General features: G+C 39.6%; 1 protein-coding gene across 1 annotated transcript in view; it reads left to right on the forward strand.

Annotated features, from left to right (window-relative positions):
• Positions 1-26,329, forward strand: part of KIAA1328 (KIAA1328 ortholog) — a gene marked incomplete at its 5' end in the record, with an annotated part of 284,451 nt that overhangs the window by 234,106 nt on the left and 24,016 nt on the right. Inside the window, one exon of the mRNA XM_006889196.1 lies at positions 6,050-6,155. Coding sequence (XP_006889258.1) covers positions 6,050-6,155 — 106 coding nt within the window. The remainder of the gene's footprint in view (positions 1-6,049; positions 6,156-26,329) is intronic.

Genomic DNA, 26,329 nt, shown 5'->3' on the forward strand with positions numbered 1-26,329 from the left:
CTCCTCCACTGACCCTCCACTTCAGGTAGTATTAAATCAAAGTTTGTAGAAGAAACAGAGCTAATTAAAAATTGATATGTGACTTTCTGGAGAATGAGGAAAAAGGAATAGTTAAAACGCCTTATGCTTTAGAGCAATTATTCTTAACTTTTTGAAGTCCTGTCTCTTTGATAATCTGATGAAAGCCCACAGACACTTTTCTCAGACAAAAAAAGAGTACGTAGTACATTGTTGTGCCTACAGTTGTGAGGATTCCTATCCTCCTGGTGTCCATGGATTTTAAAGAAATCTCAGGACCCTCAGTTAAAAATATCCGTTAAATATTCCCTGACAAGTGTCGTTGTCTCACCCAAACTTTTGACAATAACATCAAAACAAAAAGACTGAAATTGGATGTCTAAAGCTCATGTCTTCTGTGATAGTGACTGAAAAAATAGTTCTATTCCATTGCTCCGAGATATTTCTTCTTCTCTCATGCCTCATCTTTATTATGGTCAGTCAGTCACAGATCTCTTTCAATTATTTCTGCTTCTTTGTTCATTTAAATTTCCCTTACATCGCCCAGCATTCCACCCAGGAAATTGTGTTAGTAGTGAACTGCTTTATTTGTCTCAGTTCTCTGCTCCACTTTATTCTAAATTCTTCCACAAGATTAATCTCCTCAAAGACCAGCTTGGTTTTCTGAATTTTTGTTGTTGATGATGTTTCATTTTGGGGGCATTGTAGCATAATGGTTGAAGGTTTGTAAGCAGAATCAAACAATCTCTGATTGGATTCAAAACCCAGCCCCGCTTTTACCAGCTCTCTGATACTCAGCCAGCTACTTGACCTTTTTAAAGCTTCCACTTCCTTATCTGTGAAATAAGGACAATAATATAACTTAAGGACTGTTGTAAAAATTAGTGAGATAATGCATGTAGAGTGATTTCATATGATTAGCAAGGCACAAGGACAAAGGGATGTTCAATAAATATTTCCTGAGTAAGTTATTTAGCCTTGAGCTTGTTAATTTAATGCTTTTTGCTAATGCAAGGTTCTCTGTCCTAATTTTATGTCCCTATTGCTTATCAAAATTGTACCTCTGCATTAAATCCTCCCTAATCCTATAGCTAGATGTGATTGATCTCTCCCACTTCTTAATTCCTCAGATTTTTTATAACATTTATTGTGACAGTAGAGCATAATGGTAGAAACCAGAATCAGATTGTCTCGAAACACTCTAGCTCCATCATTGTTAACACTATGACCTTGGATATGTCAAGTCCTCTTCTTTGGATTTGTGTAGATTTGTTTTATTTAGATAGATAGATAGATAGATAGATAGATAGATAGATAGATAGATAGATAGATATTTAGATATATTTATATACACACACATATGTAGTATCTATTGCAAAAAGTTTTTATGATGATAAAAAAGAATTCATTTCAAGGAAAGCGAAATCTAGAGAGAGCAATGAGAGAGAATGGGAGCACATTAAGATAAGGGGCAAGCTTAGCTACAGATGAGCCCAAAGGAACTTTTTATCATGAGGAAATGTTTTAAAACAAAACACCTAACAACAACAAAAAATAATAATTAAGAATAGAGTGAGGAAATATTCAAAACTTAGCTGTAAGAATAGATTAGTACAACTTATAAAACCTAGTATACGGTCATGATTGCATAACTATTAATTTACTACTGTTTATCAAACTGTATGCTTAAAATGTACAAATTATACCTCAGTGAAGTGCTTTTTTAATGAATATATAGCAAAGACTTATAAAATTGACTATTATCTTATACTACCTTACATTATTTATGTATCTTTAGTTGATTGGTAAAAGTACCTCAGTTTTTTAAAAAGAAGTATCTCATTTTTGCACTAGTCAAAAAACAGAGAATAACAAATGTTGGCAAGATTGTGGGGAGAGTGAAACTCTATGTGACAAATAGGGGAAATGGTATAACAACTGTGGAAGATAGAATGATGCTTCCTAAAAAAATATGAAATAGAAATGCTACATGATGATAGAAATACTAGAAATCCTACTCTAAGGTGTATTGCTCACTGAGTCATTCATTGCCATGAAGTTGGAGCCAGCTCATAGCTGACCCCTACCTTGGGTCTCCAGGACTATAAGTTGCATAAGAGGAGACTGCTAGTCTTTCTGATGTGGAGCCACCAAGAGGCAGGGCCTTTGGTTGACAGCACAACTAGTCTTCTAGCCGAGTTCCCTCTTTGACATATGTCCCCGTAGAAATAAGTGTTGTGATGTGACTATACCTAGGACAAGGTGTATACACAGAAAACAAGGCAAAAACAGGATGGTCACCAGGGGTGAGAAAAGTAGAGCAAGAAAATTACTGATTAGCCTCAATGGTGAAGGGAAAGGCAATATACAGCACAGGTGAAGGCAGGTCAAGGTCAAGGCAAAGGAAGACACAGAGGATGATGCAAGAATGAAGAAAACTACAATGCTACTGACAGAAGCGCAGCCTTTTTCTGGTGGTTTGAAGCTACCAGTGGCTCCTGAAAGAAAGATGGGCAAGCTCTGCATCTCTTCCAACTTGGTGGCAATGAGAAAGAAAGCTGGTAGTTTCTATAACATTGGCAATCCTATGATAATGGTATTTACAAACAGTAATTTATGAATGGATGCATATAGGAAATGTTGCTGTTATGTTGTTATGTACTGTTAGGTTGGAACCAACTCATACCTGACCCACTTGGGTTTTTGGAGACAGTAAATTTTACCAGAGAATGATTGCCCTCTTTGTCCCGGGAAGCAGCTGGTGGATTCAAACCATTTGTCTTTGGGATGGCAGCACAGCTCCTTAGCACTAGGTCACCAGATCTCCCCATATGAGTAGATAGGTATGGTAAAGAAGTGGGAGGGTGCAAAGAACCACAACTACCTGCAGATATAGTTTTGATTGTAGGTTGTTGTGATTAGGTTCCATTGAGTTGAGTCCAACTCACAGTGACCCTATGAACAATAGATCTGAACCCTGACTTATCCTGAGCCGTCCTCACCATTTCTAATACACTTGAGTCCCTTGCTGCAGTCATCATGTCAGTCCATCCCATTGGAGGTCTTCCTTTCTTTCACTCACCCTCCACTCGTCCAAGCATGATATTCCTTTCTAAGGAATAGTCTCTTTCAACAAATGTCCGAAGTATGAGAGATGAAGCTTTGCCTCCAAGGAGCACTCTGGCTGCAACTTTTCCAAGACACACCTATTCATTCTTTTGACAGTCCATGAGATATTTCGTATTATTCTCCAGCACCACAACTCCAAGGCCTCAATTCTTCTGTCATTCTTACTCATTGTTCTAATTCTCAGATACATAGCAAGTGATTGAAAAGACCATGGCCTGAATGAGGCACACCTTAGACTTTCAACTGACATCATTGCTCACCAGTGTTTTGGAGAGGTCTCTTAACAGTGGCCTTAACAAAAGCAGTATGTCTCCTGATCTCCTGACTGCTGGTATTAAGGATGTTGATTATGAATCCAAATAAGGTGAAAGCATTAACAGTTTCAATCCTTTCTCCATGTGTCATCATGTTAGGTACCCTTAAAGGTCTTCTCTGCTTTACTAAACAGTATGTCTTTTTTCCAAGGACAGCATGCTTTATCACTAGACATTGTGGGTTTTTTTTCTTTCCAAACATTATATCTTTTTTCCGAGGACGATGAAGTTTCACTTTTGCCTTTAAGAAGCACCCCGACTGGATTTATTGAAAGACAGATTTGCATGTTCTTCTGACCATCCGTGCAACACTATCATGCAGTCATCAGTTCTTCTTAGGTTTTCCTTTATTCATTGTCCAACCTGCAGATGTATAGGAAATGATTGAAAATACTATCACTTGAGTCAAGCACACTTTAGTCTGAAATCAGGTATAGGTGTGCTTTACCACTTTAAAGAAGTCCTTGACCACAGGTTTACCTAGTGCAAAACATCTTTTGATTTCTTAACTGCTGCTGATAAAGAACTGATGCCTTTGAGTTGTGTTGTTGAAGAAGAGTATTGAATATGTCAAGGACTGTCAAAAGAGCAAGCAAATCTGTCTTGGAGCAAGTGCAACCAGCATGCTCCTTAGAGGCAAGCATGGTGAAATTTCATTGTAATTACATGTATTGTACGTGTATTGTCAAGAGGTACCAATCTTCTTAGGAAAAGACATCATGCTGGGAAAAGTAGAGGATCAGGAAAAGAGAGGAAGACCTTCAACCAAATGTGTTGACACAGTGACAATAACCGTGGGCTTGAACATATTAGACAGAGTGAGGAACAAGGTTTTGATCTGTTGTTTCTGAGGATGCTACGAGTTGGAGTCAACGTGAAGGCACCTAACAACACCTAACATGTGCTGCTCTCAGAATTGCGTGCCATGTCACCATGGGTCAGAATTGACTTGACAGCGATGGGCTCATTTACTTTTGGCATTTTAGCCCCCCCCACACACTGGCATCAAGTCAGTTGTAACTCATAACTGCCCTCCATCAAGTTTCTGAGGCTGTAGACCTTTACAGGAGTAGACCGTCCCTCTTTGTTCCATGCAGCAGCCATTAGATTTGAACTTTCTAGCCTTTTTGATAAACCACCCAAAACACAATACGCTATACTCCTTTCCAGGACTCCCTTTTGATGCTTAATGGCCAGTTATCCCCAGCATTACAAAACTGTCTTCATGCTATTTGAATACTCATGCTTTTAAAAAAAATTATCTTTTTTTAATTGTGATTTTAACAAAAGTTTACAGAAAAGTTGGATTTTTATTCATTCATTTTTCGCACATTTTTCTCCCTACCCTCCAAGTTTACTTTTAATTTTTTTCTTTACTTATACTGGTTTGTTTCCAAAATTCTAATGCATTGCTTTTCAAACCAGATTCTTCCAATTTCCCTCCCCCTCCACCAAATGATGCAAGCCTGTGATTAATTCCCCCAACACACATACACACATCTTCATCCCTCAGCTTCCACCCTCCCCCTACTTGGATCTTCATATTCATTCTACAATAATGGTTTTATACAATATTTGTCCTTGTGGTACTGAGTTAGTTCACTCAGAATAATGCTTTCCAGTCCCTCCCAAGTTAGGTAATAATTTACAAAAGCATTGCTCCTGTGTGCTACATAGCATTCAATTGTATGAATGCACCATAGTTTCTCAATCCATTCATTTGTTGTTGGACATCTGGGCTGTTTTCATGTTCTTGCAATTCACTCTTTTTTAAAGGTAGATCTTCTCAAATAATTTCTTTAAGAAGCCAAGGCAATAGTTTTCCAGGAACCACAAGAAAATTATGAATGGCATTCTTGTATTCTTCCAGTGCAAAGATGAATGTTTTCTATTGTTTGGATTATAATAATAATAAACTTTTAAAAATTATCTGTCCATGCCATCATTTTTTTTAGCACTCCAGAAGATGAAAGCAATTTTTATCAACCAAACGTTGCTTACACAAATAAATAGAGACCAAAATATCTAGTATTTTCAGGAGATAAATTCTTGCTTAGGAATTTACCTGTGGTTGTGGAATGAATTTTTTGTTGAACATCTTACTTGAAAAAAAAAAAACCCTGATATTTTGGCCTATTAAAAGAAACATTAAAGATTTGTGCATGTCTTAATTTTTTAAGAGGAAAATTTGAAGGTACAAAGTGCAGGAATTGTCAATGTTGTCAGGGAAGAATGTTCTTTTCCTGTAATTAAAAGGAGCAAAATTAAGCAACCTCCCTTTTTTGGACATTTTAACAATAAACCCCAATGGTGGGATATGACAGGGTATGAGTTTTAAAAACAAAATCTAACTAATCTGATACCATACAAATTTGCTTTATTTAAACCAGAGAACTGGAGCTCGCTGGTGTTTATAAAAGCAAAGCCACCCCTTGAGCTTTCTGCCTGCCATTATTTTATTTCAGTAAAGACTAATGGCCTACCTTGAAGCTTGAGTATCCCTGTAAGTTCTGGTTAGCCCAGGATGGACTTTTGAATTTTCTTTTATTGAAGGCCCCCAAATGGTTTCCTTTTTATTATTCATACAGGTGCAATGACAGGAGTTAGAAAAGATGCATCCACATCTCCTATAACAACAGGAAGCCAGGAGCCTGTCCCTGCAGCCACATCTTCGTTCCAACACAACATGTCCCGGTAAGCTTCAGGAACTCCTTGGTTTGGCACTCACCAGATGAGAGCATTTAGGGTGAGGTTGGTTGGTTGGTTAGTTTGATTTTTATTTTTGGTGGTGGGGTTTTGTTTGTTTGGTTTTTTAATTTTATTTTTCTTAATACAATCATTCATATACATTGTGTTTCATCGATGTACCAGCGTACATTGTGTTTCATTCATGTACATTGTGTTTTCTATATTCATTTACATTGTGATTTTTTTATAATTAATTGCTGTTGATCTATGCCTTTTATCACCTCGTCTCTTCAAGTCCCCATTACATGTTTCGTATTCCTTCACCCATATGCCAACTAACCTCTGCCTCTGGGAATTTTTTGAGATTGATTTAATAAGGAGTAGAAAAAAAGCTCTGCTGCTACTGCTGTTATGTGCTGTTGAGTCCCCTGCAACTCATAGCGACACTATGTACAGCCTCCACTGTCCTGAGCCAGTCTCACTAATTCCAACACACCAACCCCCATTGCCCCAGTTACTGTATCAATCCATCTCATTAGGGGACTTCCTCTCCTGTGCTGTCCCTCCACCCTTCCGAGTATGATGTCCTTCTCCAAGGATCGGTTCCTCCTGGTCATGTGCCCAAAATATGTGAGACAGAGCTTCAAAATCCTAGCCTCCAATTTGTTGTTGTTATTGTTAAGTGCCGTCAAGTCGCAGGCGACTCATAGTGACCCTATGAAGGAGAGTCCTTGACGCTTGGGTGCCTTTCATCCTCTCTCCAAGTTCATAGGGTTTCCGGAGGCAAGCTATTATGGAAGTGGACACCACTCCTCCTTCCACGCTTGTTTAATCAGGGAGCTCCACCCCACTCTCTCTGTCCACATTGGGTAGCCAACCATTAATGCATTTGACACATCCGTGTCACAGTGTTCAGCCTCACAGCAACCACAAGTGACCGTGGGACGGCAACTTGTACACCAGGGCTATACAACCTAGAGGAATGTCTGAACAAAAACAATGAAAGTCACCCACCTTTGCCTTGGTCACATCGTTTTCTCTTCACTGGCCAGCTGATCTCTCTCTCTCTCTCTCTTTCTCTCTCTGTTGATGTTATTGGCCTCCAATTTAGCAACTCTTAATTCTCCTTACTAGAGAGAGGGATCTTATTTTAAAGCATGCAGATTTGACCCGATTGAACTGTGTGGAACCCTTTTTCTGTACCTGCACCTTCTTGATTGACAATAGTAGTGGTCAAGGATTTCCAGAGACATTTCAGTGTAATCCTACCTCTCATCAGAAGGTCTGTGGAGCAGCTGATGCTTCCTAAGTTTTCACAGAATGCTTATATCCTTGTACTATACTTCCCTAAACTAAGATTGAAAATTAGAGTTGCATTTCTATTAAAGTCAAAAGACTGCCAACATTTAGTTAAACAACAAACATTGGAAGGGTAAATCATTTGGCCAGCCTTATATGGAAAGAAATATGTTATTTTAAAATCTCCCCTATATAGTAAGCTAATTCCCTTATTATGCATTTGAAGTCCAATGTATAAATGGCACCACACAAAGGATTTGGTGTATGTTTCCTTATAATAAGATTAATTTTGACCACTTAACTTCCTAGAATTTTGCCAGATGATTATAGATACATATGTAAGGCATAATTTGTATTTCATTTAAATTCCAGCTGGCTTTGCAAATTAAAAATGTCCAAATTATTCATCTCAAGTATCCTTTCAAATATATATTTTAAATTTTTTTTCAAGTTTGGGATGGTATCTTATAGGAGAGAAATTATATTTCTTTCTCCTTGAAACAATTGGTTTTCACCCCAGAGTGCTTAGAGTAACAGTCTCAAAGAAGCTGGCCATAGCATCCTGAAGGAAGTTTTAATTGAGGCTATTATTATGCCTTTAATTTTGGATTTAGAAGCATGAGGATCATGAACAACTTGCATGAAATGGTCCTATCACAGAGATAATAATTGTTACCAACTACTAAGTATCTACTATGTGCCTAGCTGATCTCTGATAGCTTGTGGTTGTGGTTGTGGTCCAGTGAGTCAGAAGACCCATAGCTGGCCCTCCAGTGGGTTTTCAGAGGCAGTTAATCGCATGGGAAGAAATTGCCCATCCTTCTCCCACGGAGCAGCTGGTGGATTCAAGCTGCCTGCCTTCAGGATTTAAGCACAGATTCTTACCACTAGGCCAAGAATGCTCTCTTAGTCTCAGTGGTAGGAATTGTACTGCCAATGCAATGATATGTAATTTGAATCCACCAGGTGCTCCACGAGAGAAAGATGAGCAGTGACCTCTGTGTGATTTACAGCCTCTGGCAGCCTGCTCAGAGTCAGCTATGAGTAGGTCCTCACTCAGTGGTTCACAACAATAACAGGTGCCTAGCTACAGCCTTGGTGGTGCCATGAGCCAGTCCTCCTCTGTCTTGTAGGATCACTGAGAGTTGCAATCCCCTAGACTGCAGCAGGTTTGTTTTGGGCTGTGGGTTTGGATTGGGTTTGTGGGATATGCCCAGCCCTCCACCACACTGTTTCCATTATCTGATTTGATCTTTATCACAACCTTAAAAGATGGTTCCAATATAAGGCTTATTTTTAGAAGGAAGAAATTGAGCAATTTGTGTTATGTAGAAAATAAGAGGCTAGCAGCCTGTGTCCAGACTTCAAAGCCAGAATCTTAAATATTGTCATCGACAGTGGTAAATTCTCCCAAGGACACACCTGTTAAAAAGACAATTTAACACATTCTCTCTCCAAGAAAAGTAAACCAAAGCCAGCCAGTGAGTCCGTTCTGACTCATGGTGACTCACTGCACTGAGTCCCTGAGACTTTAAATATTTTTTATTTTTTAATTGATATTTTAATGAAAGTTTATAGAGAACTTGGATTTCCATTCATTGTTGCACATTTTTCTCCCTGTTACCCCTCTCCCCCCCCACCCCCCAGTTCACTTTTTCCTTTGGAAAAAAAAAATTCTTTCATTATTACTCTTATCATGCCAAGAATACCTAATCAAATATTCCTTTTATACAATTCTCTCCCTCATATATTTCAATGCCATGTACGTTATGTATCCTCTCTTTTCTTAGTTTCCACCCAACCCCCATGTCAGTCCTGTCTTATAACAGTGGCATTATGCAATATTTGTCTTTTTATGACTGAGATATTTCACTCAGTATAATGTACTCCAGGGCCAACCATTTTATATAATATTTCATGACTTCTTTGTTTTTTAGTGCTGCATAATATTCCATTGTGTGACTATACCACAGCTTCTCTATCCATTCATTTGTTGATGGGAACTTGGGTTGTCTCCAACTCTTTGCCATGTGAACAAAGCAGCAATAAACATGGGTGTGCATATATCTGCTTGGATGATGGTTCTGGTTTCTTTGGGGTATATTCCCTGCAGTAGAATTGCTGGGTCAAATGGTATTTCTATTTCCAGCTTTTTGAGAAAGCACCATACTGCCTTCCATAGTGGTTGCACCATTTTACACTCTCACCAACAGTGAATAAGGGTTCCTGTTTCTGCACAACCTCTCCAGCATTTGTTGTTTGCTGCTCTGTTGAATTTTGCTATTCTTACTAGTGTGAGAGGATATCTCATAGTTGTTTTGAGAGACTTTAACTCTTAATGGAGCCTGCCTAATCTCTCTCCCTTAGAAACACTGGTGAGTTTGAACTGCCAACCTTTTGATTAGTAGCCCACCTCTTGACCTACTATACACTTTAAAGCTACTATCATTGTCTGTTTGCCAATGTCCTACAGATAGTAGTGAATCTGTAATATGGAATGAGATGTCTTGTTTGAGCTACTTAACATTGTAGCCAAACACTTGTGTTCAGTGAGGATCTATGCCCACTCACTGTGGGGTCAGTGAAGGAAATAAACTGGATTTTCAGTCTGAATAGGGAATTTTCCATTTGTTGACAATTAAAATGATATTTTTAGCATTATTTTAATGTGTTTTGATGCTTGGATTTCAATTTTGAGATAAACAAAGAAAAGTTAAATGTTCTTCTAATAAGGGTTTTATGAAACATCCTTGACACACATTTTCTGAATCAACCATATCAACTTCGTAGAGTTCTACAGGCTCATATTTATGGGCCTTTAAAAGAGGATTTTTTTTTATCTGTTAGACCTTAATACTGCGTATCAACTAAATATAGATTATCAGAAGCTTCTTAAGTAATGAGCATTTGGCTAAATAAAGCAATGTGTAGCACATCAAATTTTATCCTTACAAATGCACAATGGCACATTATAGATCTGTTCTGCAAAATGCAGAGTTGAAAAGCAGAGAACTCAGGCTATGAAAATCAGTTACTGGAAAAGGCACAGTGGTGGCTTTCCAGATTTTCAGAATCAGGATTATTTGAATTCTTTTCATTTCAAAGTGTAGAAAAGGCATTTTCATTGACTACTTTTTAGTTCCTCACAAACTCTTAGTACAAGGACAAGGCTGTTCTTCAACTGAACAAAACTGTAAAAGTACTAAAAGTACTTGTAAAAGTACTGAGGGAAACAGGAATATAAAGCCTTCTTTTCTTAAGTTCCAAAAATTCTGTCAAGTACCAACAGAAGGAAGGGGCTGAAAAGATGCTGGTAAGGGGATTGGTTTCCCTTTGTTCTCTGAAAAGCACTAATATCTGTAAGAGTTCTTCGGCTTAAATGTGCAGGTGATAAAACCAGGCGTGGCAGAGTCATCTTTCTCACTCATGGGGCAGACTGCTAATTGTTCCCTCTGCTGGCTGTCAATGTTATGTGAAATTTTCATTTCCCATTCAAGATGGGAAAAGTTGTGGCTGAAAATGTTAACATTTGCATTTTTATTTGTTGATTTATTTAAAGGACAGCCTCTCCTACAGCAATCCATCACTTGGTGACACCCCAAGTATGAATAATGTATTGTAGGCTAGCAGTTACAATGTGTAATAAGTGCTAGAGACAGTAAAGGCATGCCAACTATGTTGCAAATGTAGTATTTATCGACTCATAAAGTTTATTGCTTTCGAGGTTCAATAATACTGACCATAGGGCATTAATATCACTTATCCTGGGTTTTAGCTGGGCACCTTTGTAGGTAGAAAAATTCATCGTTCTCAGGCTAACAAAATAAATATGTAATTTGCAGCCCAAGAAAGGAGGGCATTATAGTTTACTGGGCTAAAACTACAACGCTTCTTTCTCTTCATTTTACTTCTGGTGTCAAGTACAGATACGACGCCCCTGAACTGTCCAAGTTAAGTACAGCAAACCAAATGGTGCCGTTCATCTCTGCATGAGTAAGACAGGCAATGCTCTACATACTTCTCCCCCTGAAATGAGGATTGGAGGGACTTTTTCTCTAATATTCTGAGCACTGAGTGTGTTGGTGGGCCGTGGCTCTGACAAGTTGAAGGAAATACCTTTCATGTCATGAGAGGGAGTTTAAACTGACCAGTTCTATTTACTCTGTGGAGCCAAAGCTCATTGATTGCCAAATAAATTTGTTATGAGCACAAAGGTGACTGATAATTAACCCTTTTGTGCCTTCCAGAATTAGGTGTGTCCATTGCCAGCAATAAAGATCATGCTGAAAATTAATTGACACTCAGAGCAAAAGTAATGTTAATTAGCAATCGTCAACTGTAATTGTCATCTCTATTAAGATGTAGAATTATGTATTTCTTTGTTATAAATAACCTTTCTAATTGTACTTGAAGTAATGCCAATTGAATCATAAAGTGTACTTGCAACTGGCAGATATTTCCATTAATACAGCACTGGAGCTCCCAAGTTTTTTACTTGAAAAAAAGATTTTTAGTTTCGTATCCTTTATGTGTTATTATCTTTTTCTATTCATATATATGTGTGTGATACATTTTATATGAAAATGAAGACTGTATCTTCTGGGATCATTCAGGACAATAGCAATCTTGTTACTTTTTTACTTACTTATTGGCTGAGTTTCTACCTCTAAGTCATAAAACAACAACAATGGTTGTTCAAACCAATGAACAGAGGCAAGTGCCAGGCATGGAGCCATGGGATTTAGCTCTTAGTCCTTGAAGCAAAAGCCTCAGCCGTTTCCCTTATCTGACTCCAAAGAACACACACAGTTGATATTCTTCCCTTTTCTTGCAGTCAATGTGAAACAAGAAAAGTAGAACTCATAAAATAATGACCAACTAGTAAATTTGGGTACATAGAACTACATCTAGCTAGTTTCTGGAAAGTTCTGTTTACCTCTCTACTCTATCGTTTTTTCCCTCCCTGAAAGATTAATTGTAAATCATGCCAAGAGTTAGAAGAAAAACTATAATATGAAAAAAAAAGATCACACTTCTTCCTGCCTTTGCAAGGAGTCAGCGCTGGAGAATGCTTTCATCGTGTAACAAGTCTTACTTACACTGAGCCGGGAGGTCAGCCCTACTTGAAAATGTAAAAATTGTCTCTGGTCTTTTCTGAGCACATTTCTTTCCTTGGCCACGCATGTGCCTTCAAAAATCATGCACTGATGCCTTTGGATAGGTGGCCTCGTGCGTCAGGTGCGTGTGGTGCTGCTCACGAAAATATTAGCAGTTCAAAAGCACCAGCTGATCCAGGAGAGAAGCAAGGCGAGTTTCCTCTTTAAAATTTTCTTCCTCAGAAGCTCGATAACGGGTTGCTGTGAGTTGGAATTGACTCAGTAGCACTGGATTTGAGAGTGTGTGTGTGTGTGTGTGTGTGTGTGCCAATCCTTGCAGAAGGATATCATGCTTGTAAGGGTGGAGGGTCAGCATAGTAGAGAAAGACTCTGGATGAGATGATAATGGGGGCAGGTGTATCAGAGACAGTGAGATAGGCTCAGGATCAGGCAGGGTTCAGAGCCATTGCAGTAGGGTTGGTATGAGTCGTAGTCGACTCAACAACACATAACAATAACAACTGTGTGTGGGTGTATGTTATAGGTATTTCTCCTCTATCATACAAATGTTAAAATAATAAAATCCAGTAGTCACTATAAAGCCATCTTGTTAAGGGTCTTTCCATCTTTCACTGACCTTCCACCTTGCCTTTTTCCAAGGAGTAGCCTCATCTAACAACATGCCCAAAGTATGTGAGACAAAACTTCACCATCCTTGCCTCCCAGGAGCACTCTGGCTGCACTTTCTTTCTCCAAGACATATTCCTTTGTTTCTTTTGGTAGTCCATGAATATTTAGTGCTCTTCTTCAATACCACAACTCAAAAGCATCACTTCTGTCATTCTTATTCATTGTCCAGCTCTCAGATGCAAAGCAAGTGATTGAAAAGACCATGACCTGGATCAGTCACACCTTGTTCTTTAAACTGACATCATTGCTCCTTTGTGCTTTAGAGAAGTCCTTGAAAGCATACTTTCCCAGTACAATATGCCTTTTGATATCTTGACTGCTGGTACCAAGGGTGTTAAATCATGGCAAATCCCAATCACTGACAATTTCAATCTTTTCTCTGTTACGATATATTCTATAGGCCCAGTGGTGAGAATATTTGTCTTCTTGATAGTGAGATTTAATCCATAGTGAAGACTGTAGTCTTTGATCTTCCACAATAAATAGAAGATTTTATGTTTATATATGTAAAATATATATGTAGAGAGCACGCTCCAGGGGCTTAGCAGTTAGGAGTTGTGCCTCCAACCCAAAGGCATATGGTTTGAATCCACTGGCTGCTCCGTAGAAGAAAGATAGGAAATCTGCGCCCTTGAGATTTATTTATTCCCTCTGAAAACCTGCTAGTGGGTCATCTATGTGTTGGTTCCGACTCAACAGCACATAATAACAACATATGGAAACCTATAGATCGACAAATACACATAAATCCATATGTGTGTATACAGAACAAGGAAATACATGAATAGAGTTATTCTCACTAACTTTAACACTTCCAGATCTATGTTCTTGCCAAAACATTCTTGTGTCTTTTTAGAGAGACTGAATATGCTACTTAGTGGGCAGCTTTTAGTATTGCTCATGAGTGAAAGCACTTAAGTCAAGCAGTTGGCCAGCACTTTACCTGTTTATTCATCAAGCCTCTCATTGATTTCCTTTTTGTCATAGGTACGGGCTAAAGCATGACTATTACTGAGACTGAAAGCTCTTCATCTGATTGCTTGGCACCCATCCCTAAATGATGTGGAGTGGTCGACTTAGAAGGAACATAAGCTTCTTGGCAGGCAAGGGGAAGTGACAACTATTATGCATGTGATGATGTTTCTTCCTTTGAGAGACCTAGAAGAGCCTCCCGTGGCTTGGAATTAGGATTAGAATAGGGAGACTGCTTCAGGTTCTTCCTCCCACAGCACATGGGGCTGCTTGATGCCAGGACCAATCCCTGGAGCTCAAAACAAGTCTCCAGGCCAGCACCAGCACACAAAGAAAAAGGCTGAACCTTGTGTATGGCTACATGTCTTGTATAAAACTTGTAGAAAAACTTGTGCAAGACTTGTGTTTCTTAACATACTTGAAGAATTTATCCCTTCTACATTTTAAGAGCTTAAAAACATCCTGGGTTAATGTTTATGTAGTTGGTCCTGCTGTCAAGTTTACAAAGCTGTAAATCTCATGAGAAGAGACTGCCCATCTTGGTTCCATGCCACAGGTGGAGTCGACCCAAAAAAGAGAAATGGCTTTTGGGTCATCAATGCGACTTCTTACAGGCTATGTCACCAAAGTACCCTTTTTCATATAACTTTTTACTATTTAATAACTCAAACTTAACTAGGACTTTTAACATACTAGAACAGTCTTGTTTCATCTGAGTTTTTGGTTTTGTGTTTGTTTTTTCAAAATAAGATTTGTATTATATACTGGTTTATGTACAAAGTTATAAACATTATTTCATCTGTTTCACTTTGAATTCTGTTCCCCAATATGTTGTTGTTGTTGTTATGGCCCGTCGAGTCGCTTGCGACTCATAGTGACCCTATGTACAACAGCCCTAAACTCTGCTCTGTCCTGTGCTAATTGCACTGTCTCTGATACTCCCATCCCAATTATCCCAGTCACTGAATCAATCCACCTCATAGAGGGCCTTCCTCTCCTGCGCCGTCCCTCCACCCTCCCAAGCATGATGTCCCTCTCCAAGGACCGGTCTCTCCTCACAACATGTCCAAAGTATGTTAGACGGAGCCTCAGAATCCTTGCCTCCAAGGAGCCACCTGGTTTAACCCTTTCCAGGACAAATCTGTTTGTTTTCCTAGCAGTCCATGGTATTCTCAATACTCTTCTCCAGCACCACAGCTCAAAGGCATCAATTCTCCTTCTATCCTCTTTGGTCATTGTCCAACTCTCTGATGCGTAACAAGTAATTGCGAAGACCATGGCCTGTATCAGACGCACCTCAGTCTCCAGAGAGACACCATTGCTCTTCAGTACTTTGGAGAGGTCCCTAACAACAGACTTTCCCATGGCAATGCGCCTTTTAATTTCCTGGCTGCTGGTGCCAAGACTGTTGACTGTGGAGCCAAGCAAGCTAAAGCTGTGTATAATCTCAATCTCTTCACCATCCATCCTGATGCTGCCAGTTGGTCCAGTGGTGAGAATCTTTGTCTTCTTGACATTGAGCCTCAATCCATATTGTAGGCTGCAGTCCTTGACACTCTGCAGCAGGCGCTTCAGGTCCTCTTCAGTTTCAGCAAGCAGGGTTGTGTCATCCACATAACGCAGATTGTTGATAAATCGTCCACCGATCTTGACACCACATTTCTTCTCATAGAGCCCAGCCTCCTGGTTAATCGAAGACCCCAATATGTAGTGGAGTCCTAATGGGGAACTATTATATGGAGGCGAATCTACCAGTGGCTCCTAGGGAGAAGGATAGTGTACAGCCTCAGAAACCTACTGGAGGGTCGTTTGAGCTGATTCCAACTCAACAGCAAGGACAGTTGAGAATTTCTGTATTAAATAATAACATATGCTACATGATGTTGTTGTTATGTGCCATCGAGTCACCTGTGATCCACAGCAACCCTATGTACAGCAGCTCTGGACCCTGCCCTGTCCTGAGCCAGTCTCACTGACTCCAACACACCTACCCCCATTGCCCCAGTTACTGTATCAATCCATCTCATCCAGGGTCTTCCTCTCCTGCACTGTCTGTCCACCCTTCCGAGCATGATGTTCTTCTCCAAGGATCAATCCCTCCTGGCCACATGCCCAAAGTATGAGAGATGGAACTTCAAAATCCTAGCTTCCGAGGAGAAACTTGGTTATAATAGAAGTAAGTTAAATGTGTTATGGTGTATTTAGTATGGTGTATTACTGTTTATTCACTTTGAATACAGGCCATGGTCTTTGCAATCACTTGTTATGCATCAGAGAGTTGGACAGTGACAAGAGAGGACAGAAGGAAAATTGATGCCTTTGAGCTGTGGTGCTGGAGAAGAGTATTGAGGGTACCATGGACTGCTAGGAAAACAAACAGATTCATCCAGGAGAGAGTTAAACCAGGCGGCTCCTTGGAGGCAAGGATTCTGAGGTTTCATCTAACATACTTCGAACATGTTGTAAGGAGGGACCGGTTCTTGGAAAGGGACTTCATGCTTGGTAGGGTGGAGGAACAACACAGGAGGGGAAGGCCCTCTGTGAGGTGGATTGATTCAGTGACTGGGGTAATCAGGATGGGTATATCAGAGACAGTGCAATTGGCACAGGATAGAGCAGAGTTTTGGGCTGTTGTACATATGGTCGCTATGAGTCACAAGCTACTTGATGGCACATAACAACAACATTGGGGGTAAAGCCATGTTTAGCTGCCAGTGAGATTAGTTTTCTCTTACTGTAGGATTATTTTCTAATCTTGTCAATAAATAAAAAGATACTGGAAATTACAATTTAGGGGTTTTCTTCTTTCTAGGGTTCAAAGTGACCCTTCTGATGCACTTTTAACAGACAATTTGGAAGGCCAGCTGGGTCTCTAAGTGATTTGCATTCAACTAACCTGAGTCCATTCCAATTCCTAGTATTTATGCTCCATGATTATCATGGCTGTGAGACCATGTGGACAGCACAGGACGAGGGTCACTGAATTTGACTTTACATAATACCACTAAGAATTGCACTGGACTCGGTAGCACTTTAAAACAAGTCTTTATGGTAATAAACAAGTAGGTCTTTGTTCTCCAGCACTGTGAGAGAATGGGTCTGAACTGCCAACCTTTCAGTTAGTGGATGAGTGCAAACCAAATGTCATCATTCAGAGACCTAGCTGGCCTTCCATACTGTCTGTTAAAAGTACCTTAGAAGGGTTTTGGATATTATGCCATCACTGACAGCCTTGGACTGAAGGATCAATCTTGAAATGTTCTTTCAGACAGTAAATGCTGTGACAGTTCTCTGTAAGGTACCATTTTCGGCAGCGTAGATCATACAGACTGGCCGATTCCACTCTGGTCCCTTTCAAGTCACTAATGCCCTGTTGATCTCTATGTATTCCTCTTCATTTTTGACCACTCCTAGTTTTCCTAGAGTCGTACTTCATACATTCCACATTCCAATTAGTAATGGATGTTTGTAACTGTGTCTCCTCATTTTGGGTGTTGCCACATCAGCAGATGAACTCTCCATAGGGTGAAACCCTTATTCCGGCTGCATCATTAAAATACACTCTTAGATGTTAGCCATAATTTGTCATGAGCCACACAAGTCAAATGCCTTTGCATATTTAATAAAGCACAAATAGATTGAAAAAAAAAATAAAATAGACTCTTAGTGGAGCTAAAGTTTTCCCTCGTTGCATTTTGAACCTCCAACCTGAGGGACTCATCTTACAGCACGTCAGACAATGATGTGTTGCTATTAAGCGTGGTCCAGGGCCCATTCCTTCAGAAGTGAATGGCGAGTCCTGCTTTGCCCTCTGTCTCAGCCTGGAAGCCCTGATGAAACCTTTCTACCCTTGCAGGCCTCCCTGCTGGCATAGCTTGAAGCATCACATTAACACACACGCCACCATAGTAAAGCAAACAGAGTGTTGGGAACTTCGATTCAGAAGCTTCTCAGTGCATCCCATTAATAGAGATGCCCTGCCGGACTGTGAGTGTACAGGTGCTGTGCCAGCCAGCTCAGAGGCGAGTCCTCAGGTGGGCTCTTCCTCCATTCAGCGCCTTGTTTGTTGTCCTCATAATTAAAATCAAGACTTTGAGGAGAAATGGGTTGGTTTTGAGAGAATCTGACTCTGGTAAAAGCTGAGGTGGTGTTTCATCTCACAAGTGAATCATAATTACAGTACAGGTCACTGATTTACAAGTGCGCAAGCTAATCAGTAATAGAGCTGAGACCCAGACTGGAAGTAGAACCGTTGAGACGCAAGAGAACTCTGGACAATAGGAACGTTAAGAATCAGTGGCCGTTACTTTGATGTCTATAGATGAGTTACTCTCTGCAATTTCTCTTTGTTTCTAGTCCACAGGCTTCTAGAACTCAACTCTTCAGTATGTTTTTGTTTCCCGACAGCTTGCCCCAGTTCTTTTTCTTCTTCCTTTGAAGTCTTGAAATAAATATTTTTGTGAACAGCAAAATGTTCCTACTGATGTACAAATCGTAAGGTCACATGGCTTTGCGTTATTCAAACCAGAAGGTTTCGTGGCAGGATTGTAACAGTGTATTTTTACTTCAGTGGAGTCCTTTGTATCAGTGCAAAAATTTTAATTTCACGCCCTGCAGACTTCACAGTCTTTTGTGCTCTCTCTGCTCCTGTGTTGCATAAAGGGTAAATCCCTGTGTCAAGTTCATTTTAAATTGAAAGAGAGTAAAGTTGATACCATTTGAGATCTCCAAACAAAGGCAGGTAAAAATCTGTTGGTAAAAATTATCTGTTATTTAACTGGGGGGGTAGGGGATCTTTTCAGTTAATATGACTTTCTAGATTGGTAAATACTTCTTGTGTCTCAAAGGCTCGAAAGGGGTAAAAAACCCCCCAAACTCTCTCACATCATTGGCTGCTGGTACTGTAAGATGTTGTGGTTTGGTGGTAAAACTCTCGCTTTGCATGCAGTTTGATGCCCAACCTAAGATGCCTCATGCACAATCACTTGTCAGTAGAAATGTTAATGTTGCTGTGATGCGAACCAGCCTTCTTTAGAGCTTCCAGACTAGGAATAGAGGCCTGACAATCCACTTGAGGTAAAAAAAAAAAAATCAGCCTTTGAAGAAGCCCTGTGGATCACCGCAGTTCAGTCTGGAAGGAATGAAGGGAAGGATGCAGAACCAGGCAGCATTTCCTTTAGCTAAAAGTGAGGTCACTATGAGTCAGGTTGGCTGGACTGTAGTTAACATTAACTAGTACTAGGTTCTTTATTGTTCATTATTTTATTGAAGCACAAAATAGCCTCAAATGTTGAACAATCAAAAACCATCAACTGGGGCCAAAATCTTGTTTTAACTAGTCATTTCTGGTAAATCTTTCCTTCATACAACTATTTGATGGCAGAGAAGCATAATGGAGAAAGTGGTTCATATAAGAGAGAGTCTGATATAGCTTATTAGCAATATGGAGGAAACAGAACAGACCTTATTTTTCAAAGTTTGTATTTGGTTAAAATCACTTTTTTTTAGGCAACAATGTTTTTATTGTCTAAAATCATGATTTTTTATTTTTTAATTCAAGGTAGTATAGCTATAGACTAAAATTCATTTCCCCCCATGAAATAAAAAGCCTCTGTATAAAAGATTTGTATATCAGGGTTTATGAACAAAGATACCAGCGAATGAAAATTAAAATTATGCCTGCTTGTTGTTGATTTTAGTTGCTAAGTTGATTCTGACTCCTTATAACCCAGGTGTGCAGAATAGAACCACTGCATAAGGTTCACAAATAGTGACCTTTCAGAACCGGATTGCCAGCCCTGTCTTTGGGAACACCTTTCATTGGGCAGCCAAGCACTTAGCCGGTTGGGTCATCCAAGGACCATTGTGTAAATTAGCAACTAAGCAATGTATTTATGTAGTCTTAAGCTCTGGTGAGTGAGTGGTGAGAAGCTGTGCTGTAATCTCAGACAACCCAGTGATTAATCCCCCTGCCCCCTGCACATCCACATCCCTCTGCTTCCAGCCTCTCACACCCCTCCTGGATCCTTATACTCATTCTACAATAACAGTTTTATACAATATTTATCCTTGTGGGACTTATTTCACTCAGCATAATGCTCTCCAGTCCCTCCTAAGTTAGGTAATAATTTATAAAGTTATTGCTCTGCGTGCTGCATAGTATTCCATCATGTGAATGTACCATAATTTCTCAATCCATTTGTTTGTGGTTGTACATTTGGGCTCTTTCCATGTTCTTGTGATGGTGAATAATGCTGCCATGAACATTGGTGTACAAATCTCCATTTGTGCCTCCGTTCTCATATTCTCAGGGTATAGAGTCTTACAGCGAAAGTTTACAGAATACTCCTGGGCCTCTGCAATAAAACGACTGATGACCCAATTACAAAATGGGCAAAAGACTGGAAAGAATTTTCACAGAGGAAGAGAATTCAAATGGCAGAAACGTGAAAAAATGCTCCAAATCACTGGCAAAAGAGAGATGCAAATAAAAACCATCTCCAGTAAAAGTGGCAAGGTTTCACAGGACAGCAAAGTAATGTATGTTAGAGAGGATGTGGCAAGAAAGGAACTCTTATACATTGTTGGTGGAATTGTAAAATGGTACAACCATTCTGGAAGGCAGTCTGGCGCTTCCTCAAAAAGCTGAACATAGAAGTTCCATATGACCCAGCTATTCCACTACTTGGAATATACCCTGAGAATATGAGAACTGAAGCACAAACTGAGATTTATCTTTCTTTAGATTAAGGCTTTCTAAATTTGTCAGATATAGGAAAGTTAAAAGAACAAAAGTTGTTCTTTGTATTTACCGATGCATGAATGGAGAGGTAGATGAAAACTCATTCATTTATTGCTGTTGCATGAGCGCGGGTGGCTTAGTGGTAAAGAGTTGTGCTGCTAATCCAAAGGCATGTGGTTCGAATCCATCATCTGCTCTGTGAGAGAAGCTGGGCAATTAACTGCCTCTAAAAACCCATTGGTGAATTGGCCATGAGTTGGTTCCAAGTTGACAGTTCACAACAACATTGCTGTTGAGTTGGAACCAGCTCACAGCTGACCCTAACTGGGTTTCCAGGCTGTAAATCAGAGGGGAGAAGATTGTTCATCCTTCTCCCACCGAGCCACTTTCAGATTTGAACCACCAAAAGGGCTTGGCCCTTGAGTTAGCGACCCAACGATCAACACACTGCACCACCAGAACTACCTGTGTGCTAAGTAAACTCACCTAGACTCTCCCGTCAGCAGGGTTGATTCTTGGAGTGGGGATGGACTAGCTCAGCTCCTCTCAGGACTTACCATAGGAACGGTGCAATATAATTGGAGTGAATTTCTTTATAGAATAAAATATGATTCAGTGGAATCTTCCTGGTTCAGAGTTACACAGTCCTGGAGAATGTGATTCAAGTGTGCAGGTTTTTACTCTATTTTGTCAGAAGCGGAAGTGGTTTGAGCCAGCATACCACCTTCTCCATCTGGGCATCTGGAGTCTGAACCGGGAAAGAATAGTCTTGCTTTTAGCTTTTCTTAAAACAGCAGGAAAATGTTGGCTTTTTCACTTCAAAACCTGTTTACCCATTTGTTTTCCCTCCTTCCTACAATTTACCACTCCTTTTGACCCAAGCAAGGAAAGTCAGGTTGAGGGACTGTAATTAACCAAGGGTCCCATCCATCTTCCTTACATTCCTTCTTTCTTATTGAGGGTACCTTTTGTGTTTCATAATCAAACCCATTAAGCTTTTTTCTTATCATCGAATTTCCTGAACTTTCCAAAATTGGGATAACTTGGGTAAAAAGGATCTACTGGGATCCTTTCCTACCAAAGCACTGGGAGAAGCTTGGTACCAACTGCTACCCCCACTCCAGTCTCATTGTGCCATTAAAACTGTTTCCTTCCTCATCCACAGTTTACCCTTCTATGTTTTATTGACACCACACTATTTCCACCTTATAAAATAGTAGTGTTTTCACTGCTCACCAAAAGATCCACGGTTCTAATCCATCCTCTGAGGGGGAAAGGTGAGAGAGTCTCCTCCCATTCAGATTTAATAACCTCGGAAACCTGATGCAAGGTCACACCGTGGCAGTGGGCTTGGAGGCTTAGGTGTTATGTTTTGGTTTGGTGTGAGTTTGTTGTTTTTTTTTTAATTAGGCCAGCTACCCTTATTTTCATCTTTGTTGCATTCCCTTCTTTCTGCCAAAATCATTATTATTTTCCCAACCTGCCCAGTGACAGAACGTGGCATAGTGAGTTAATTATAATCTATGCTCTATCTCACTCTCCCACATCACAACCAAGTGACGACAGGAGCAGCATCCTGTTCACATTTTTTTCTCATGATATGAGTCAGAAGCAGATCCGTTGGGAGAGCATTCTGGTTAACGTAAAGTCAATTCAGCATGACTTGGCATTTGCAGCATGTCATTGGCTTCATGCGAGGTATTCTATTTTTGCATTTAATAGTGGAGAAGGGCACTTACCTTTTTTCAGGTTACATAATGTGTATTGTTGTTCATACCCACCCTGAAAGTCTTCCATTTTCCTTCCACACCAATTGAAGAGTGTTTTAGGCCAAACATCCTTCTTCACATGGCTTGAGTTCACCTTCCTGACCAACCATTCGAGTAAAAGGAGCCTTACAAACATGCAGGGAAGCATTGTAATTGTATTTGCACTAGCATCTGTCATTTCAAGATTTTGCCCTCAGCAACCTGTGTCACCCTCGTGGCAACCAGAACTCAGAACGTGTATAATCTGCTCTATTAAACTGGAAGAATCTCCGAGCCTTTTCAGTGAACTCCAGTTTCAACTTGATTATCAGCCGTTCTAGCCTCTCAGTTTCAACAGTGGCAGTGAGGGCATGCAAAGAGCCTTAATGTTTGGCTCCTTCAGCCCCTACTAATGCAACCCTGAAGGCTTGGAGTATGGGGTTGCTGTTATATTGTGGTTTGAATGAAACTTTATGGAGAAGAAACATTCAGATACATTTTATTGTAAACATTAGTTACATTATCTGCCCGTTTACTACATAAGATCTTCACTCTACCCACTTTTCCCTGTGATTCTCATTTCCATTAAACTTTCGATCCTACCCCATTCTGCCTTCTGGGTTTCCCCCTGGGCATTTTGATCTTTGAAGTCTTAATTTTGCTCATGTATCTGTGGCTCACAGAGAGGCTAACAGGGAGAGGAAGGAGGCTTCTCTTCTGCTGGGTCAGTCTCCTAATAGGTTCATATAGCAGTTATAATGTCCATCTATCCAAGGTGGCTTTCTCTTTGAAAGGACAGATAACTATAAACCAGAACTCTACCACTCGGTATCATAATCCTAAATTTTGAACAGTGCACTGATTAATTATTTATGTTCTAGAATGTGTTTTCAATAGTGTGTAGCATAAAATGCAATGAGCATGTATTAGTAGGTGCCCTGAACTTTCTAAAGTGCACACTAATAAACAGGGTAGTAACCTAACATCATTTTGGCCTCCTAGGATTTACAAGACAAGCACTTCTCAGTTTTGGTGTCTGAATTATGTTTTGTAGCAGCCAGCTTAGTGCATTGTGCTGTGATAGCCCCTCAGATAGCATCCCTTGACTCTTGAGCTCTCCAACAGTCCTTTTCTCTCAGTACAGTCAAGTTTGGGAGGTCCATTGGTTTCACCTGTCATGGAAGCTCGGGTGGAATAGTGGCAAGAAGCTGCACTGCAATCCCAAAGGCACACAGCTGCTCTGTGAGAAAAGGACGGGCCATCTCCTCCTATGCAATTAACTTGCTTTCTGAAAACCCAACACCGACTCAACTATGAGTCAGTTCTGACTATAAGGTACACAACAACAACAACTGGCTCTTAAATCATACTTAAGCTTGACCTTCATTTACAATTAGCGAAAGTTGCAGTTGCATGGAAAAAATAAAATTTTCTGTTAGATGACCATTGTCTAACATGATTCCACAAAACTATCTATGAAGATACTAGAAAATAATTGTGCTACTTTAATTTCTCAAGACAAGTTTTTCATTATAGGCATGGAGATAGCAACTTTTAAAAAACATATCTGGAACTTCTCTATAGGAGCAATTAAAAAAAAAAAGAATCCTTCTTAAGTAATGTATCATTATAGTTGAAAAAAAATCATCAAATTTGCTTTCCACTTGCAATTTTTAAAATAAGAATCTAATGACTTTTAGGGAGCTCTGGTGGCCTAGCAGTAAAAATTTGCACTGCCAACCATAGACACACAGTTCTAATGTGCAGCTTTAGGACCTCACGAGAAAGATGGGTAATCTCCTCTTTTGTGTTGTTCTGCCTCCAAAAACCTGCTGGAGTTTTGTGAGTCAGTTCTAACTCGATGACACACAGCAACAACATTGTATTTTAGTGAAAGTTTGCACAGCATTTAACAATTTCTGTACATATTGTAATCTTCGCAATTACTTGTGATACATCAGAAAGCTGGGCAGTAGCTAAGGATGACAGAAGAAGAATTGATGCCTTTGAGTTGTGGTGCTGGAGAAGAGTCTCTAACATACCTAAGACTGCCACGAAAACTAACAGGTCTGTACTGGAGAGGGTGAAACCAAGCTGCTCCTTGAAGGCAAGGATTTTGAGATTCATTCTCACATGCTTTGGGTGTATGGCCAAGTCTTTGGAGAAGGATATCATGAGGAAGAGTTGAGGGACAGCACAGGAGAGGAAAACCCTGGATGAGATGGATTAACACAATAACCAGTAATAAGGGGAGGTGTATCAGAGATAGACTAGCTCTAGATAGAGCAGGATTCAGAGCTATGGTGCATGGAGTCACTATGAGTCATAGTCGACTCGAGAGCACATAACAGTAACATCTAATAATACTTTTATAGTATGTGGTCAATGATTTAGCACTTTACCAGTCTGATATGTTGTAGTTATGATTATCTTTTCCCTTATAAATAAAGTTAAGAACATTTAAGTCATTTGTAATTTCTTTTCTATGAAGACTTATTTCTATCTTTTGTCCATTTTTCCACTGAGTTTTCTTTAACTGTAGGTGCTCTTTATGTATGAAGAAACAGATCCATTTTTATAAAATGTCACAAGTGTTTTTCCCATTTTTCTTCTTTTGACTTTAAATATATGGAGTATTGTTTTTTCCAATGCAGAATGTTTTCCATACAAATTATTTTAGGTCCCTTTTAATCGGTTTTATCTTTAATTGTCTTTAAGTTATTTCATTCTGTAGTTTGATATGGTCATTTTCATGATATATTTATCCAGAGTTCTTCCTTATACTACTGTTTATGTATTCTCTCTGTTTCTGCCTACATCCTGCTTCCTAACAGTAATTTGAAATAGAATAATAATTTATTATAGTAATAGTAATAATAATAATACTTTCTGTTTCTTGAAAACCTGTATGCCATGCATTGTGAAGTACAATTTATTATCTTAATTTATTCCATTGGTGTTATGAAAGTTGACTCTATTTTGAGGAGAGGTGTGTTTTTCAAGTCATATTTTGAGAGTCTTCTAACCTGAGAAGATCATATCCCAGCACTCTGTCAGAAAATAGTCTATTGTCCATAAGATTTTAATTGCATCTATTTCAAAAGCATTTCACCAGGCATTTTTCTCCCCTAGTGCATCTTATAGCAAAAGCTATAGTGAAACTATATCACATCATGAGTGACCCTCCTAGTATTTGAATTATCAGTTGTTGTTGTTGTTGTTGTTGTTGTTGTTGTTAAGAACCATCGAGTCAAGTACAACTCGGAGAAACTCCAGAAAAAACAGATCTGAACTCTGGCCTGTCCTGCACCATCCTTATCATCCTCGACATTTTTAGTACATTGTTGCAGATACTGTATCAATCCATCTTGTTAGGTGTTTCCTCTTCTTTGCTGATCCTCCACCTTTCCAAGCATAATGTTCCTTTTCAAAGAGTAGCCTCTCCTAACAATATGTCCAAAATATGTGAGATGAAGTTTCACCATCTTTGCCTCCAAGAAACACTCTGGTTGCACTTTCTCTAAGACATACACGTTTGTTCTTTGACAGTCTTTGGGATATTCAGTGCTCTTCTTCAGTTCCACAACTCACATACATTGACTCTTATCATCCTTATTCATTGTCCAGTTCTTA

Source organism: Elephantulus edwardii, unplaced genomic scaffold (assembly GCF_000299155.1).
Source record: "Elephantulus edwardii isolate Elephantulus edwardi_28Jun2011 unplaced genomic scaffold, EleEdw1.0 scaffold00076, whole genome shotgun sequence".
NCBI classification, from domain to species: Eukaryota; Metazoa; Chordata; class Mammalia; order Macroscelidea; family Macroscelididae; genus Elephantulus; species Elephantulus edwardii.